General features: G+C 36.7%; 1 protein-coding gene across 1 annotated transcript in view; it reads right to left on the bottom strand.

The window, feature by feature from the left end:
• Positions 1–5,346: 5,346 nt before the first annotated feature.
• Positions 5,347–18,168, bottom strand: part of ndufv2 (NADH:ubiquinone oxidoreductase core subunit V2) — a 61,281-nt gene continuing 48,459 nt past the window's right edge. The window contains exons 5-8 of the mRNA XM_059976156.1: positions 14,155–14,323; positions 11,256–11,365; positions 9,844–9,920; positions 5,347–5,528 (exon numbers count right to left, since the gene is read on the bottom strand). Of these exons, the coding sequence (XP_059832139.1) occupies positions 5,435–5,528; positions 9,844–9,920; positions 11,256–11,365; positions 14,155–14,323 (450 nt within the window). The 3' untranslated portion in view covers positions 5,347–5,434. The remainder of the gene's footprint in view (positions 5,529–9,843; positions 9,921–11,255; positions 11,366–14,154; positions 14,324–18,168) is intronic.

Below are 18,168 nucleotides of genomic sequence, written 5' to 3'. Positions count from 1 at the left end.
GAAGCTAAAACTAATATGAGCAGAAATTTACTCACAACTTTCATGAAATGACTGTTTAGTATTTATTGTAAACTACATTTTTTCTCATATGTTCTATCATTTTGGATTCTCTCTACATGTAGTCTTTCAATTTGAATATTTTGATTATTCATTTAGAATGTGGGTGTTGCTGGCAAGACTCATTTATTGTCCTTCCTTGATTGCCTAACTACTAACTTGAAATGTTGCTGTCTTTCTGGTGAAGGTATTTTGAAAGTGCTGTGGAAAGAGAATTCAAAGATTTAGACTCTGAGGATGGTGGACTGCCGTTGTTTCCAGATCAGGCCTGTGTGTGACTGCGAGTGTTTCATAGTGCTGTTCCTATATGCCTGCCGGGTGATGGAGTTTGTGGCTTTCAAAAATGCTGTTGTAGTAAACTAGAAGCTCTTTTTTAAATGGTGCCATTATTAATCAATCAAGTGGGAGGCTTTGTCCTGAATATTGATCATTTGTTTGAACTTCATTGATCTTGGCAAGTGGAGAGTATTCAGTCTTACCTGGCTTGTGCATTTTAAATAGTGGTAAGGCTAAGGCTGATTGAGAGATGAGTCATTTGTCATCAAGTATCTAGATTATGATCTGTAGTAACCATAGTATGCATGTGGTGTTTAGTCTGAGTCTATAGTGACCTTAATGATGTTGATATTCAGAGACATTTATATAGTAATGTTATTGTCAAGAGTAAGTGGATGGCATTTATTGAAGATTGTAATTGTTTGTGACAAATGTTACTTGTTATCTATCTGCTGGATCCTGTTGCAAGCAGGCATGGGTTGTTTTATCTACTGAGGACTTGCAAGTGAATTGTTCTGGTGAAGTCTCCACTTCCAACCTTTTGATGGAAAGAACATCTCTGAAGTAGAAGATGATTGCATCCACTGCCTTTTTTGGTTGTCAAGTGACATCCTAGAGTCGTGATAATTGATTTCTAACCTCAACCATCTTATTTGTAAGGTATCACTTCAACCAATGAAATTTTTTTGATGTCACACTAAGTTACTCCCTGGAATTTAATTATATGACTTGTATTTGGACCAAGATTATGATCAAATCTAAATCTGAGTTCTGGTTAAACCTAGCTCTCATTCTCTGGATAAATTGCATCATAAAATGTATTGTTCTTTCCGTGCAAGTTGTCATGAAAGTTTATAGTTATATTGGAGACGAGAGACAACAAATGATGGGAATCTGGAACAAGACAAAGAATTCTGGAGGAACTCAGCAGATCAGGCAGTACTTATGGAGGGAAATGAACAGTCAACATTTTGAGCTGAGACCCTTAATTATAATTGAAAAGAAAGAGGGTGAAAGAACAAAAAGAAATGGGGTAATGGGACAAGCACAAGCTGGCGGATGATGGGTGAATCCAGGCAAGAGGAGGAAAATGAGTAGGTGGAGGGAGGAATAGGAATGATGTGAGAAGCTTGGAGGTGACGGGAGGAAGTCAAAGCACTGAAGAATATGGAATCTGATAGAAGACAGTAGACCATGGTGTTAAGGGGAGGTGAGGAACCAGAGGGATGAAGGTGTGGATGATAGATCGGTCATAAGAGGAAAGGGAAGGGGATAATGGGGCCAGAGGGATAAGGAGAAACTGAAAGTGGGATGGAAGAGAGGAGAGGAGTAGACATCAATGTTGATACCAGCAGGTTTGAGACACATCAGTGTAGGAATGGGAAGTGGAATTGACATAGCTGGCCACTGGCTGTTAAGGTGAGTGGAGACATACAGTTACTGACATTTGTCATATTTTGATTCCATTTCAGCAGCCATATTAGGGAGTACATTAACGATGGTAAGCTGTTTCCACCAGAAACTACTGGTTGTTTCCTATTTTCATTTCCTTAAGTGCACAATTTAGTATTTGTAATGCACTGAACTAGGAAGGTCCCAATTCTTTGTAATGATGCTCACAGTCTAGATTTGTATGGAAGGGATGGAGAAGTAAGTAAGTAATCCATTCCCTACCATAAGGAGAAGCTAATGGGGATTGCTTTGTGTTGACTTAAGTTGTGCCTGATATGTGTAATCAATATAATAATCATAATGTACAAATTTTATACAACTACAGGTCATTTTGAGACTTTAATTTGCAACTATTTCCCATTTTTTAAAAAATTAACATTACTGCATTTTGTGCACATTTTGGTTACACCACTACAGGAAGGATGGGGAGGTTATGGAGAGTGCAGAAGAGGTTTACTGGGTGCCTTCATTTAGAAAGTACGTATGCGTTACAAGGAGAAAATGGAGGAATATGTTCCCATCCATAGGCAAAACTCAGTTAATTAGGTCAGCACAACATAATGGGACAAAAGGCCTGTTCCTGTATTGTACTGTTCTAAGTTCTTTTACCCAGTTATCATATTTGAAATTGTTCTTAGTTTTACAGTCATCAGAAACAGATGGCAAATATTTTTAGGCTAGAGTTTTGTTTTCAATTTGGGTCACTGTTTTCGTTGAAGGGTGAATTCTTTTCACTTAAAGCAATGATCTGCTTTTAGTTCAAGAATGAAAAGATCTTTAGAAATATTTCAAATGATTCCCCAAGCTGAAGCTAATTTTTTTTTAATTATGAAGGCTTATTATGAATTCCATGCAAATTGCTTGATTTGTCTGCAGTTATGTCAATCCATTTCTGTAGTGTGCCTGATGTCCTCTAGATGTATATGAAGGTTATCAAGCTATTTTGTCCAACTAAGAAAAAAAACACACTGCTGTTGCTATAAATAATGAGCATGTTAGGTTAAAATAACTATAGTCTCTTTTTACTATTGAATAATTGCATGTTAAATGTTATGCTGATATTCATTAGTAATTTTACAAATAGATGTCTTTCACATGTATTTACAAAATATGGGTATTACTAATAGGGCAAGCATTTGTCAATCTGTAACTGACCTTGAAGTTGGTGAACTGCTACTTTAAGCCAATGCAGTTAGCATTAAGCAAGTACTTCCATAGTGCTGCTGGATATAATACAGTATGTAATACTGAACGTACAAAGTAATAGTAAAATCAGAGTTGTTTTATATTCTCTGCATTTGTGTTAATTATGGTCTTTATGGTACCCTAGTAAATGCATCCTAAACTATAATGTTAGAATATTCAGGTAAGAGAGCATTTGTTGAGATATTATCTCTTGTTTTTGCTATTGAACAGACAAATGATTTGGCTCAATAAGGGCACAGCTGAATAACAAATTTGATAGGTTTAAAATGTTTTAAAGCCAAACAGATTTTTTAAGATTGACTGTAGTGGCTGATTAAACAGTAAGCTAATTCAGCAGTGATACTTATCTGGAGTTCTGTTACTGGCTACATATTCAGTGTGGGTGGACCAACTGCATGCCAGGAGCTAGAATGGTGGGAACTATGTTGCACAAGCTTTTTTAATTAAAATCAAGAAACCAGTTCCCACTGTTAATGTTGCTAAACTTGTTCTGTAGCTTCTTGGAATACATTCAGAATCAGTTGTTACCTGTTTGAAAGTATATAGCAGGATTTAGCTCATGGCATCTCAGTAACAAGCACAGAATTATCAGATGTCCGATTGATCATTAGAAATCACATTTGTTTAATTGAAGCTACATGTAGAAACTATAAAACTTAAAGTTTACCAGCAGTTGGTCTAATTTAGATGTGAGATTTGTGTATTTTAGGGTCCCTGTACAGAACAGGACCTGGGCATAAATGATTCCAGCAAAGAGGAAACATTGATTTAAAATAAAATTGATCAGAGAAAGCCACATAAAACTAAAGTAGATAAGGATTAGATTGAAATCTCACATAGCTGATGTCAAACTTGGCACAAATGGATGATGATCATCTCAATGTTCAGTTACCTTAAACTCTGCTTGCTTCAACCACAATACACTTAAGATAAGCGAGGATTGCAGCATTCAGTCCAAATCACAGCTAAAAGAAAACATGCCTCTACCTATTAAGGCTCAAATAATTAACATACCATTTCTGCCACACAGTATCCATGATATTCAGAGCTGTTACTTTCATTGACATCTAAACCATTACTGCAAGACTTTCCAACAACTACATCAATGTAACAGCTGTACTTTTAGCTGCTGGAGTTCACAAGGTTTCTCGTGAAAGCCTGTAGCTTCTGTGATGAGGAAGCTATAAAACCTCATCTCTGCATTATCCACTAACAATAATGTTTGACAGCTATCTGTCACCAGTGTTCTGTGGTGCCATTTAAACCATTACCTGAGGTTCTTTATTTAAAAAAAACTCAAAGCATCCACCATCTGGATATACCTTTAACTGTTTGGAAGAACAATTTCAGGTGACATATGGCAATACCATCTCCAAGGTGCACATCATTGTGAGTGCGCTTAAATTTTAAAAAATTTTAAAATAGCTATATTAGTGACTTCACTAGTTTAAGTAGATCACTACACCAAGTGTATGAAGGGACGGACAAGTACATTCTATAATAAAACCAACTTTGTATAAGTTTTTACAATTAAGTACTTAACGGAAAACTACAAATTATTTTTAATAAAGCGTGTATATACCACAATTTTTGTTCATTGATTTAATTTTGATTTGCTCTAGTTTAAAAGGCTGTGGTAGGGGATTAGGGTCCATTTGAGTTACCTTTGGCATCAGAGACAGTGTAGTGCCATGCTATGTTTTATCTTTAAGCTTTCATTTGCCCAAAATGGCATCCACTCCTTGTGAAATGAATTTACCGATTTCTGGATATGTAGCTTCCTTACTTCTAATGTAATAAAATGCCAGTTTCAAAGATGAAGGGAACTCTTCTCCATCGTCTTTTTTATGTCTTTATAAGTATACAGATTACCACCTGATATTCAGGAGAAAACATAGGTGTAGGATGGATTACAGAATGCCTAATAGAAGAACTAATCCAGAACATATCTATTGATTAATGCCAAATGTTCATCCTCTTTAACTAAACATTCTACCAAAATTAGGTACATGTACACTGTCTTCATGTATGAGTTATAAAAATCTTAACTATGAAATACTAATTTTATAAGATTTCATGGGGGGTTGAACAGCTTTTAATCCACTGTCTGAACAAAATGTCTGAAATTGAATGGGTTGATCTGTTGCATCAGACTATCATGGGGGTTGTAGAAATGACATGAGTACCTTCTTGTGTGGCATGCTACAAATACTTAGGAAGATAATGAGTAGCTTTCCATGTGTATTAAATGTTGTAGTACAAAGTGGGAGGGGAGCGGCAGGGGTGGCTTCATGAATGAAAGCCAGTTTATATATTCAATAATAGAGAACAAAAGAATTGAGTTCAGGATTATAGTATGAGGAAAAAACATTTTATTATATACATTCTGTTTGTGAACAGATACTGAGACACCATCAGTTCAAGACATTACCAGCTACATTAGTTAAAGTCCTGGCTGAAGTCCAAAACCAGGTCCCTTGGGTGGTTCTAACAATGAAGTTAAACCTCCAGCTGGCTCACAAGAAAATCGCCCACTCCTAAAAAGGAAAAAAAAGATAATGAAGCATTTTGTGTAAATATCATGGAGAAAAATGTTTTTGCAAACTATGCACCATTCTTCAGCCATCTTCAGAATGTGCTTGTATTCAGCACTACCTAGTATAGACACTCAACACGGAGCCATCTTAAAGCTTAAATGTGAAAAAGGATTTTTTTTCCTGAACATCTCTAACTGCATGCTTTAAAGTACAGATCTAACACTTAACAGATCAAATTAAGTGTTTAAATTTAACAGTCATGTGAGAGCAGGTATCTAAACGATTGGTCAAAGTACTAAACATCTAGAAGGATGTGAAGAGAATTCCCAGAGGAGTTCAGCGAAAGCAAATATTTGGTGGATAGAGCTTTTATTATAATATGGGTAATTGAGTTGGAGAACAAATTTACAATGAGTGGAAAATGAGAGCCCAGACAGAAGGACTTTGGAATGATCAAGCCTAGTAGTATCGAAAATCTGAGAATTTAAGCAGTGCTACAATTGAGTAACATTAATGAGATGGAGCTGAGCAGTCTCTGGTGGTCAAGAAAGATAAAAGTCATGGTAGCCTCTAGCCAGGTTCCTCTTCTTGGAGCCGAGAGAACAGTTTGCTTTAGTGTTAAGACACTGCTTTCTATTATTTAGGTAGAAATTTCTGTTGATCCAGAGACAAATGTCAAATAAGCAGTTTCAAAAGAACTCCATTCAAATTGAGAATTGTATATGCATGCTAGAGCAGGGTGAGACTAGTTTTTGGATGAAGATGCTGAGAGATCAGTAAGTACCAAAGATTGTATCAAGGATACAAGTACCAAGTGTTAGATGTTGAGTCACTCCAGGTGAAAAATATAAAGTGAGGGAAAGAGTCTACTACAGATGCTTCTTGCAGAGATTGGACAAATAATAGTGAATACTTGTGGGTGGAATATCTAGTGGCACAATGTGGGAAAGGTGTTGAATTCTGTGATCAATCATGTCACCAAATCGTAACAGACATCTTTAATACCCCTTTGCAACAGTCCACTGTTCCTGCAGGCTTCAAGGCAGCCACCATCATTCTAGTGCCCAAGAGAGAGGCAATAACTAGCCTAAATGATTACCACCAGTGGCACTGACCTCAACAATCATGAAGTGTTTTGAGCGGCTGATAATGTATTATATAAAATCCCAACTTCTAGCTACAATGGACCCTTTCCAGGTTGCTTACCACTCAAACCAGTACACTGATTATGCCTTAGCCTTGGCTCTCTACTCCATACTGCCCCACCTAGAAAACAATGCTTCATACACCAGGTTGTTGTTCATCGACTTAAGCTTAGCATTTAACATGATCAGCCTTTAGGGACTGGAGGGTAAATAGTTCTCACTGGACTCAACACCTCTCTGTAAATGGATCTTGGACTTCTTGATGGAAAGACACCAGTCAGTCTGAGTTGGCAGCAGTATCTCAGCTCCGTCATACTGATCACTGGTCTCCCCTCCCCCTGGGCTATGTGCTTAAGCCTGCTGCTGTTCACATGACCCATGACAGCATTGCCAGATCCAGCTCAAACTGCATTAAATTCACTGATGATACAACAAAGATAGATTGTATTATAGTATTATAGTATACAACGATAGATTGGCATACAAAGAGGAGGTAGAGAGGCTTGTCAAAAGATATGAGAACAACAACCCAAGTCTCACCAAGGACAAAAGATGACTGTGGACTTAAGGAAGGCAAAGGTTGACTACACTCCATTGCATATGAATGGCTCTGCTGGGGAGAGAGTAAAGAGCACAAAGTTCCTTAGTGCACAAGTAACAGACGATATAACCTGGAACCACACCACCACCGCATTAGTCAAGAAGGTACAGTAGTATCTACACTTTTTGAGGAGATTAATGTGTGTAAGGCTCTCCATTCTAACAACTATCTGCAGGAGCACCATTAGGTCCAGTTTGATTAAATCATTACATGGTCTGGAAGCTGCAAGGTATTGGACCACAAGACCCTACAAAGGATAGTAAAACAGTTGAGGGTCTCTCTCCCCATACTTGTGGCATTTATAATATGAAAGGTCTGAAGCATTGTTGAGGATTCCTACCACTCATCCCACAATCTCTTTGACCCACTACCATCAGGAAGGTGGTAGAGGAGCATCAGGAGGAGGAGTACCAGACTGGGTAACAGCTTCTTCTCTCAGGCTGCGAGACTAATAAATACCCTAGCACCACCAAGGTCTTGACACTAGGGTAGCGAGCTGTTTACCTATGCTGTGCACTACATGCACTTTGAATTGTATCACCACAAATAAGTTAATAAAATACATGTTTAGTGGGTTTACCATGGTCTGGAGAAATGTTTCATTTGGTTGTATATAAGTACAGTCAGATGACAATAAACTTGAACTTAAGTTTGAAAAAAGTTATAGCTTTTCAGTTTTATGGCAGGAACAGAAAGTCAAACATGAAAATTCAGTAAGGTTGAAAATGAAGAACTGGTGGGACTTGAAGAGAATGTTGATAGTAGATTTAATGGGAAAATGGCTGGCACTTTTGAGAAACCCTGTAACAATGGAGTTTGAAATTCTAGCAGTTTGGAAATTTGACTGAGGAAGCAGAAGATGGAAATTGGACGAAAGAATTGGCTAAGAAGGGCATATAAGAGATGAAGATGCTAGTGAAAGGAGAGAAGAACTAACACAGTTAAATGGACATTGTATTAATGACATGGTAATCCTTAAGTTTCTCCCTGTTTTTGAAAAGTGCAAGAGGAGCAAGGTTTAAGATCAATGGAGGAGAACCTAGATATTATATTTGTGTGCCCTTATAGATCAAGATAGCCTTAAAAGGCGACATACTGACAACTAGTAATTTATGAAGAGTGGGTATAATTAATTCTCCTGTCAATGAAGACTTCTACCTCTTTGTAAATGAGATGTATCCATTTCTTTATATTGAATCTTACATCTTGTGCCATTTTTCCTGTTTCTCTATACTATTTTTGTTCAATTTATTATATGCTGTGTGCTCAAACATATGCTTTACTTACCTTCAACTTAACAGTTGTTTGTATTTGAGCACACAGTAAGAGCTTTTAATTCACTTATTTAAAAAGGGGCAGATTGTTACTAGCACAGTATACTACCTTTACTGGTACCCACAAGGAAAGTTTCTGCTTCAGATTCTAGTCTGCATTTTACTTTCTTCCCAGCAACCTTGTATTTAGCCCTGACTGGTGGCTTCTGACTGAGCTATTTTGGTTAACCAATGGCATGCAACTGAAGTCCAGGAATTAAAACACCCAGACCTTGAAATAACATTTTGACCCACCCAAAAATGTTGTGATTTCAAACTAGACTTTTGTTTGAAGGCTGACATATCAAGGTGGATTAAGAAAGAAAAAAACTAAAATCCACAATAGTCTAAACCTTATTCCTAAGCAAGGAGCAAATACGGAAATTGGCAGTGCAAAGGGATTTGGGAGTTGTAGTGCAGTATTCACTGAAGGTTAACTTGCAGGTTGAATCAGTAGATTGGAAGGCAAAAGCAATGAAATTTATTTCCAGAGCACTAGAATATAAACACACAGATGTATAATGCTGAAGCTGTATAAGGCATTGGGTCAGACCGCATTTGGAGTATTATGAAGTTTTGGGCCCCCATATCTATGAAAGGATGTGCTGGCACTGGAGAGGGTACGGAGAGATTTATGAGAATGATTTGGAAATTAAAGGTATGAGAAGTGTTTAATGGCCCTGGGCCTGTATGTGCTGGATTTCAGAAGGGGAGGGGGGAATCTCATTGAAACCAACCAAGTATTGAAAGTGGATGATAGAATGGCTGCGTAGAATGTCTAAGACAAGAGGGCACAGTCTTAAGAATAAAAGGACATTCCATTACAACAGAGATGCAGAGGGATTTCTTTAGCCAGTAGGTAGCGAATCTGTGGAATTTATTACCAAAAATGGCTGTGGAGGCCAAGCCATTGAGTATGTTTAAACTAAAGATGGACAGGTTCTTGATTAGTAGGAATAACAAAGGCCAAAGGGAGAAGGCATGAGAATGGGGTTGAAGGGAGAAAAATAAATCAGCCATGATCGAATGTCAGACATGATGGGCCAAATTGTCTATTTCTGTTCGAATGTCTTGAGGTCTAAGATCATAAATCCATCTGTGATGTACATGAAAGCCACAATCTTGTTTGCTGATGCTAAAACAAAGGCTTTTAAAGGTAAAGGACTAGTCTAACTAAAATTATAAGGGGAAACAAGCACAGGGGTTCATATGAAGTTTTTTAATATTGCATTCTACTACATAACATTTTTATTTACCTTGGGCCAGGTTTGGGAATCTTGCCCGCCTTTAATTCATCAATTATTTCCTCCATGTCTTTTGGTGTTAAATCCTCCTATAATGCAAATTATTAAGATCAACTGTACACCATTAATTATATTCAATACATAATATAAATTATACACTATAGTTTGTTAGAAGAAGAAATACGTGGTGTTAAAGCTGAAAATGAGAAACTACTTAGCGTTAGATGCAAATAATACAAGAGAACTACTGCTAGATACTCAAGGAATTATATTCTGAGAAGCAAGTGAAGAACAGTCAAGTGTTTGTGCAATCTTGTGAGAAGCTTCTTGTAATTTAGTTGTAAGTTATTACTTAATGTTGGTTAGTACTTAGTCAAAAAGCTTTGCCCCACTGCAAAGACTTCTATTCAGAACCTCAGCTGGGTGCATCTGTCTCAAATTCTGTTAAATCAAAGTGTCATCAATTTGGAAGTCAGCTTTTGTGTCTTGATTTTCATGTAGCCAACAAGTAGAATGAATGACAATGTCTGCTGGATATAATTTTTATTTTATTAAATGAATACTTAATCTGAATTTACTCAGGACATTGGTTTTCAAGAACTTGAGTACAGGAATAATGACTCCTTTAAATATGATGTTAAGGTTTAGATATCTTAGCAGGCTTAAAAGCAGATAAATCACCACAACCTGATGTGATATCACATATGCCAGTGATTGAAACCTGATTAATTCTAAAATGCATCCTAGGGTGCTATGGGAGGCAAGGGAGAAGATTGTTAGGGCCTTGCAATAGATCTTTAAATTTTCACTGCTTACAGTTGAGCTACAGGATGACTGGAAGGCAACAAATGTGGTGAATTTATTCAAGAAAACCAATGGAGATAACAGGTAATTATTGATTTATGAGTTTAATGCAGGGAAATTATTGGGGGAGGATTGAAGAATAGTGTTACTCTACAGTTTAAAGTAAGGATTTAAGTTGGTTAACATCATTTAATTAGTGGGAGATCCTGCATGATCAATTTGAAATGAATTTTTGGAAGAGGTAATAATGTGTTGCTGAGGGCACTTGTGAGATGGATCAAAAGACTAGCCTTTAGGATCCAAGGCAACTTCATAAATTGGACCACAAATTGGCTTGACAATAGGACTAAGATGGTGATAACAGATGGATTTTTTTGAAAATCTGAGCATTGATGCACCACAAAGTTCAGTGAGAGATTATCATTGCTGTTAATAATTTGGTATGAAATTTGCACTTTAATAATCCTAGGTTTACTTTGAAATGATTGCTCTTGTGGTTCTAAGAGACACACTTAATCTCTGCCTTTAACATCTGAAAAGTAGTTTCTGAATAATATGCATGGTCTTCATTTTTATCATCACATGAATATCTAAAATGGTGAAAAATGTGTAATACTTACATAATAATTGTCATTAATTTGCACCATTGGTGCATTCACACATGCGCCTAGACACTCCACTTCTGTGATGGTGAAAAGCTTATCAGATGTTGTTTCTCCAACTGCAATACCTAAAAACAAAATAAATTTACTAATTTTGCATCAAAATCATTTGATTTGAGATGGTCAGAACCAATTTTGAATAGCTTTTTCAAAAATAGTAAAAAAAACATTGAGCTTGTTTAAGATTATGTCAATCTTCATTGTAAACAAGTTGAGGCACTTGCTATTGAATTAAACTTCAGAAATAATCATTAAAGACCTCATTTTCAGATAGAAAATTGAAACTTGTTACGTTTAAAATGCATTGTTTTATGCTGAGACGTACTGAACAGAAGAACCTTCCACCTGTTATTAACCAAAAGTATTATAACTTGCACGGTTTCAAAAATGACAGCACCAACTAGAAATTTAGATAAGGAAAGTCTTTCTCTTGAAGGTTACAGCTTAAAACAAAATGTTGTTATTGTTAACTTTTTTTTGCAAAAAAAAAATTTCTAATGGGGGGGGTTAGGGAATAAAATAGAGCTACAGTGGGAATGGAATTTGGTAGAAATGAGAAGCTTGGTCACTGACTCCAGGATTCTGCTACTAATTGCAAGAATGTAAAGAATTGTAGGATACTATTTATAGTTTAGGAATGATTAACCTGATTATCATTCTTCAGCTACCATCATGAGTTACGGTTAATCACTTGCAAGAAATGCAATTTACTTCCACAGCTGTTCGCATTCTGACTAGAGAGCATGAATGCCTTTGATTTGAACCATGACTGCCTTGGGATACCATTTTCAGCTGAGGTAATGATAGTCTTATTGTCTCATTAGAAAGACTAGAAAGGGGAAAAAGTGATAATTCAGCAGTAGGAAGACAGGAAAAAGAAGGGGAAGCATACAAGTATTTGGGGGAGGGCTCAAGTATTTGCAAACTAAGTGGAAATCAGTCAAATAGGATCATTTATTTAAAATAGAAAAGAAAGCAAATAATGAAGAATCTGTACAAATAATTAGACCATTGTTGGAATAATAGTCTATATCAGGCTGATAGAAAAGGCACAAAATAGCACTCCACTGGAGTTATAGTGGTAAACTTTTGATACAGGACTACTGACAAGCCATAATTATGAGAAAAATTGATGACAAATAGAAATTTCATTAGCCAGTGAAAGTAAATAATGACTTTGTGATTAGTACTGAGTAAATAATCTCCTCTAGGAAGCATACACGTGTATTTGCAAAGGTCTGATGGTCATCAGGTACTGATCATATTTCTAAGATATTAAAAGCACCAGCAATAAGACATAATGGTATTTTTGGATCAAAATCTGTAATAATTCAATCCTTACAAAACATCAGTATAGTCTCACACAGCACCAAGACCTATGCAACACAATTGATTCAAGAGTTTGAGGCTTTATTTAAGTGCTAAGCTTATCAGGCTCAACACTAGTCACTCAAATCTCTCCTGTCTCTAAATTTCAGATCAAAACTTTTAATCAAGCTAACTAGCTTGATTAATGTTACATTAATAATGTTACATAAAGATTACAACATTAATTCCACTTACTGAAATTATGTCACTATCCATTTTTTTTAAATGGAAAGCAGAGTGAATATGTGCTTAAGGCTAGTCTTGCCTTGAAGCATTTTACTCAGTAGGAGTCTTTGTTTACACCTGCATTTATACACACAATTTATTTCACAAACCACACTTAAGCTATCAACCTCTCAAAATTTAATTCAGACTAAATTGGTTTCTTCCACCTCTATTTATTGGTTGATGCTTGCTGATTAAAGTCGCAGATGAAATCTGATGTTGCAAAATGTGATATGTTCTATTTTGGTAGGGAGAATGAAAGGGAGGCCACAATTCTAAAAAAAGGGTACAAGAACCAAAGAAAATCACTGACTGTATCTAGTTTGTTTTGAAGCAGCAGGATAGAGATATTTTGTTAAAATGATACATACTACTACAAAGGCAGTTTTTTTCCCTTAAATTTTTAATAATGCTGCTGTTTAATTTTCATTTCAGGTTACCATCTTACTATTTAGTCCAGGACATGAATGCACTATGCAATGAAATGTAAATTCTACAAGATAAATACAGGTTAACATGGGGAGTGCAGGAAAAAGTCCATTTTATTACAAATTAATAATCCTAACCTTAAACTGAAACCTAGTTGAGCTTTGGCATTATCTTAATGCTAAACCAACTATGCAGCCAATCTAAAATACATGATGAGGGAACTAATTCTCAGAAGTGGCATTATCACAGATCCAAGTTCCATTCAAAACTTAAATAATTGAGTCCAGAGTTGCATATTGTTGGATATGCTTTCTTCAAGTTGTGACATTAAAATAAGATGCCATTTCTTTGTTTAGCTAGATATAATTCCTTTGGAATTCGGTGAAGAGATTTCTTTACCAGTATGTCTCCTACAACTGAGATAACTAAAACAGAATTTGGTCTTTTATTCCAATGGTATTTGTGCAAATTAGTTGTCTATTTAATAACTTTAATTGTAGATACTGTTTAGGTCTTTTGATTTATTCTGCAAAGATGAAAAAGGTATGTAGGCAATGTTTTCTTAACAAAGATTTACAAAAGAACTTTAAATGGTAGTCCATTAAAGAATTTGTGGCCAAATGGATGTTTTTGTAAACTTCTTGAGTGATAAACTTAATTGAAAAGAACATTACTAATTTTTAATACACCGAAGTATGAAAGTACCAATGGAATATTTGTAAATTTTTTAAAAAGGAATCTGATTTCATTGAAAGGATCATGTAATCAAATCCAGTTTAAAAGCATATCTACCTAAAAACACAATTCTATTCTTTGAGATTTTTTTTCTGCTTACCAAGTTTTTCCTTGATGCATTGTACAATGGCGTCAGAGTTCCGCAGCATGCATGGCGTGGTTGTACATATTTGAATGTGGTACTTTCCCACTGGCTTACGATTAAACATGGTGTAAAATGTTGCCACTTCATATACTCTCATTGCAGGCATTTTTAGAATCTCAGCAACCTTCAAGGTAAAGATACGGAAATAAAAGTACAGAAGGTGATTCATAATTTTTGGGTTCCAAGAATGGACTCTCAGATACAGCATTTCACGTTTGCAATTCCTTGAGCTAGAAATATAAAATAAAAAGACAATGTAAAGCTCAAGTCAGGCTGGTTCTGTAGAACACAAGTTAGTATTTTAGGTATATTTTTCAAACAAAGATGAGAATGTGGCCTCTTTCCACCACAGACTGACTAAATACAAAATGGGAAAACACTCCACAGCATACCTTTAGTTCAGATACATGACTGACCTTACAGGCATGTCACTGATTGAGGAGATTGAGAGGGGATCTAATTGAAACGTTTAAGATAATTAAAGGATTTGATAGGATTGAGGCAGGAAATATGTTCCAGATGTTGGGAGAGTCCAGTACCAGAGGGCATGGATTGAGAATAAGAGGTCAGTTATTTAAAACAGAGTTGAGGAAGAGCTTCTTCTCCCAGAGAGTTGTGGAGGTGTGGAATGCACTGCCTCGGAAGATGGTGGAGGCCAATTCTCTGGATGCTTTCAAGAAGGAGCTAGATAGATATCTGATGGATAGGGGAATCAAGGGATATGGGGACAAGGCAGGGACTGGGTATTGATAGTGAATGATCAGCCATGATCTCAGAATGGCGGTGTTGGCTCGAAGGGCCGAATGGTCTACTTCTGCACCTATTGTCTATTGTCCCCATCCATCTCTTTTGGTCCAACAAGACTCAATATAAGCTCCAGACATACAGTCCTTGATGAAATTTAGCACTGCATTCCAACAATTTCAGCAAGCAACAAAGTGGATTTCTGACATTTGCAGTTCTTTTAATGTTAGTTGACTATTTTACACAGAAAATAGTAGGCCAGATGAGCATTTAAGTTTGATCTGCTATTCAATATGATCATAGCCAATGATCCAAATTTTGAATCCTTTCCAGTTGTTTTTCCTTGATTTCTTTAGCCATCGGAACTGTCTCGAGCTTTATTTTGAATATGTTTAATGCTTTGATCTCAAAGTGCCTTCTATAAATAGAGAATTCCATAAGCTCATTATTTTACATATAACAGTACAGGGACAGGCTCTTTGGCTCACAATGTCTGTCAAAATGAGGCTAAATTAAACAAAACCTATTTTCTTGCATATGTCATGTATTTTTCCATTTTCTACATGTCCAAGTGCCTGCCTAAATATATCTTAAACACTACTATCATCTATGTTTTTACTATCATCCCTGACAGTACATTCCAGACACTGGTGTAAAAACATAACTCCAAACATCTTCCCCTCTTGCCTTAAAGCCACCTCCTCTAGTATTTGACATTTCTAACCTGAGAAAGAGACTCTGGCAATCTACCTTACCTATGACTCTCATTTTATAATCAGGTCTCCCTTCAGCTTCTGCTCCCAGAGAAAATAAGCCAAATCTATCCAACCTCTAATCAGCAATCTCCTGTGTTCTCCAAAGCCTTCACATCCTTACTGTAATGGGGCAAGCAGAACTGAACTCAGTACCCCAAATGCAGCCTTAAGTTTTATACAACTGCAACATGACTTCCTAATTTTCATACTGACTGATGAAAGCAAGTATGCATTTTTGACATTTCTAGTGGCAGACAGCAATAAGAAAGGTATGACCACGTTAATGGAGCCAAATTATAGACCACCCAATAGTCTGTGGGGTTTAGAGGAACAAATGTGTACAGAGACTGCAGACTATTGCAAGAAACACCAAGGTTGGGATAGGAAGTGATTTTAACTTTCTGTGTATTGACTGGGACTCATCTACTGCAAAAGACAGAGTTTGTCAGATGTGTTCAGAAAAGTTTCCTTAATCAGTAGAAGTCCCAACAAAAGAGTGTGCAATACTTTATCTCCTATTACAGAATGAGACAGGGCAGGTGACAAGTTTGTGTAGGGGAATACTTTGCATCTAGTTAACATAATGCCATTAATTTCAAGGTAATCATGCAAAAGGATAAGTCTGAACCTCTGGTTGAGGTTCTAAATTGAAGAAAGGGTAATTTGATGGTATCAGAAAGGATCTGGCAAGTATGAATTGGGACAGGCTGTTTTCTGGCAAAGGTACACTTGGTAAGTGGGATGCCTTTGAGAGTACAAAGCTTGTATGTGCCTGTCAGAACAAAAGAAAATGATAAATGGTTTACGGAACCATTCAAGATAGATTGTTGCCCTGGTTAAGAAGAAAAAAAATGAGGTGCACAGCAGGTATAGGCAGGTAGTAACAAATGAGGTAGTTATGGAGTATAATAAATGGAAGAGAACACAAAAAAATCAGGAGGGTTAAAAGAAGACAAGGTTGCTCTAGCAGACAAGTTGAAGGAGAATTCTAAGGAGTTCTACAGATAGTTAACAGCAAAGGGATTGCAAAGGACAAAATTGGTCGAGTGAAAGATCAGAATGGTAATCTATGCATGGAGCCAAAAGAATGAGATCTTAAATGGAATTTTTGCATCTGTATTTACTTGGGAGTCGACAGAAGTAAATAAAGCAGCAGCAGCAAAGTCATGGACTGCATACGTATTACAGAGGAGGTGTTTGCTGTCTTGAGGAAAACTAAGGTAGATAAATTCCCAGGGCCTGACAAGGTGTTCCTTCGGGAGGTAAGTGCAGAAATTGCAGGGGCCTAAGCAGAGATATTTAACTCATCCTTGGTAACAAATGAGGTACCGGAGGATAGGGGATAACTAATCTTGTTCTGTTGTTTAAGAAAAGCTCTAAAAATAAATCAGGAAATTAAAGGCAGTGAGCCTGACATCAGTAGAGGGGAAATGATTGGAATGTATTCTAAGAGACTGGATGTACATGTATTTGGATAGACAGGGACCGATTAGGGATAGTCAACATGGCTTTGTCCTTGGTAGGTCATGTCGAACCGGTCTTATAGAGTCTTTCAAGAAAGTTATCAGGTAAGTTTATTTAAGAAGGCAAGGCAGTGGATGTGGTCTACATGGACTTCAGCAAGTCCTTTGACAAGGTTCTGCATGGGAAGTTGGCCAAGAAGGTTCAGTCACTTGGCATTCAAGATGGGGTAAGAAATTAGATTAGATATTGGCTTTGGGGGAGAAGCCAGAGTGTGGTAGTAGATGGTTGCCTCTCTGACTGGAGGCCTGTGACTAGTGGAGTGCCAGAGGGATCGGTTACTGTTTGTAACCTACATCAACAATCTGGATGATAATGTGGGTAAAGGGATCAACAAATTTTTGGATGACACCAAGATGGGGAGTGGGGTGTGTAGTGAACAATGAAAAAGACTATCAAAGCTTGCACTGGGATCTGCACCAGCTGGAAAAATGGCAAGTGGAATTTAAAGCAGACAGGTGCGAGGTATTGTACTTTGGGTGGACTAACAGGGCAGGGCTTAGAGAGAGAGTGGTAGGGCACTAAGGAGTCTGGTGGAACAAAGTGATCTGGCAATACAGGTTCATAATTCATTAAAAGTGGTGTCACAGATTGATAGGGTCATTAAGAGAATTTTTGGTATATTGGCCTTCATAAATCAAAATATTGAGAATGGAAATTGGGATGTTGAAGTTGTACAAAATGTTGAGTATTGTGTGCATTTTTGGTCACTTATCTACAGTAAAGACATAAATAAGATTGAAAGAGTACAGAGAAAATTTACAAGAATGCTGCTGGGACTAGATAACCTCAGATATAAGGAAAGATTGAATAGGTTAAAACTTTATTCCTTAAAATGTAGAAGACTGAGGGAGATTTGACAGAGGTATATAAAATATGAGGGGCATAAATAGGGTAAATACAAGCAGGCTTTTTCTACTGAGGTTAGGTGAAACTACAACTAGTTTTC

This window comes from Hypanus sabinus, chromosome 1 (assembly GCF_030144855.1).
Source record: "Hypanus sabinus isolate sHypSab1 chromosome 1, sHypSab1.hap1, whole genome shotgun sequence".
NCBI lineage: Eukaryota > Metazoa > Chordata > Chondrichthyes > Myliobatiformes > Dasyatidae > Hypanus > Hypanus sabinus.
This window is presented reverse-complemented; position numbering and strand designations above follow the sequence as displayed.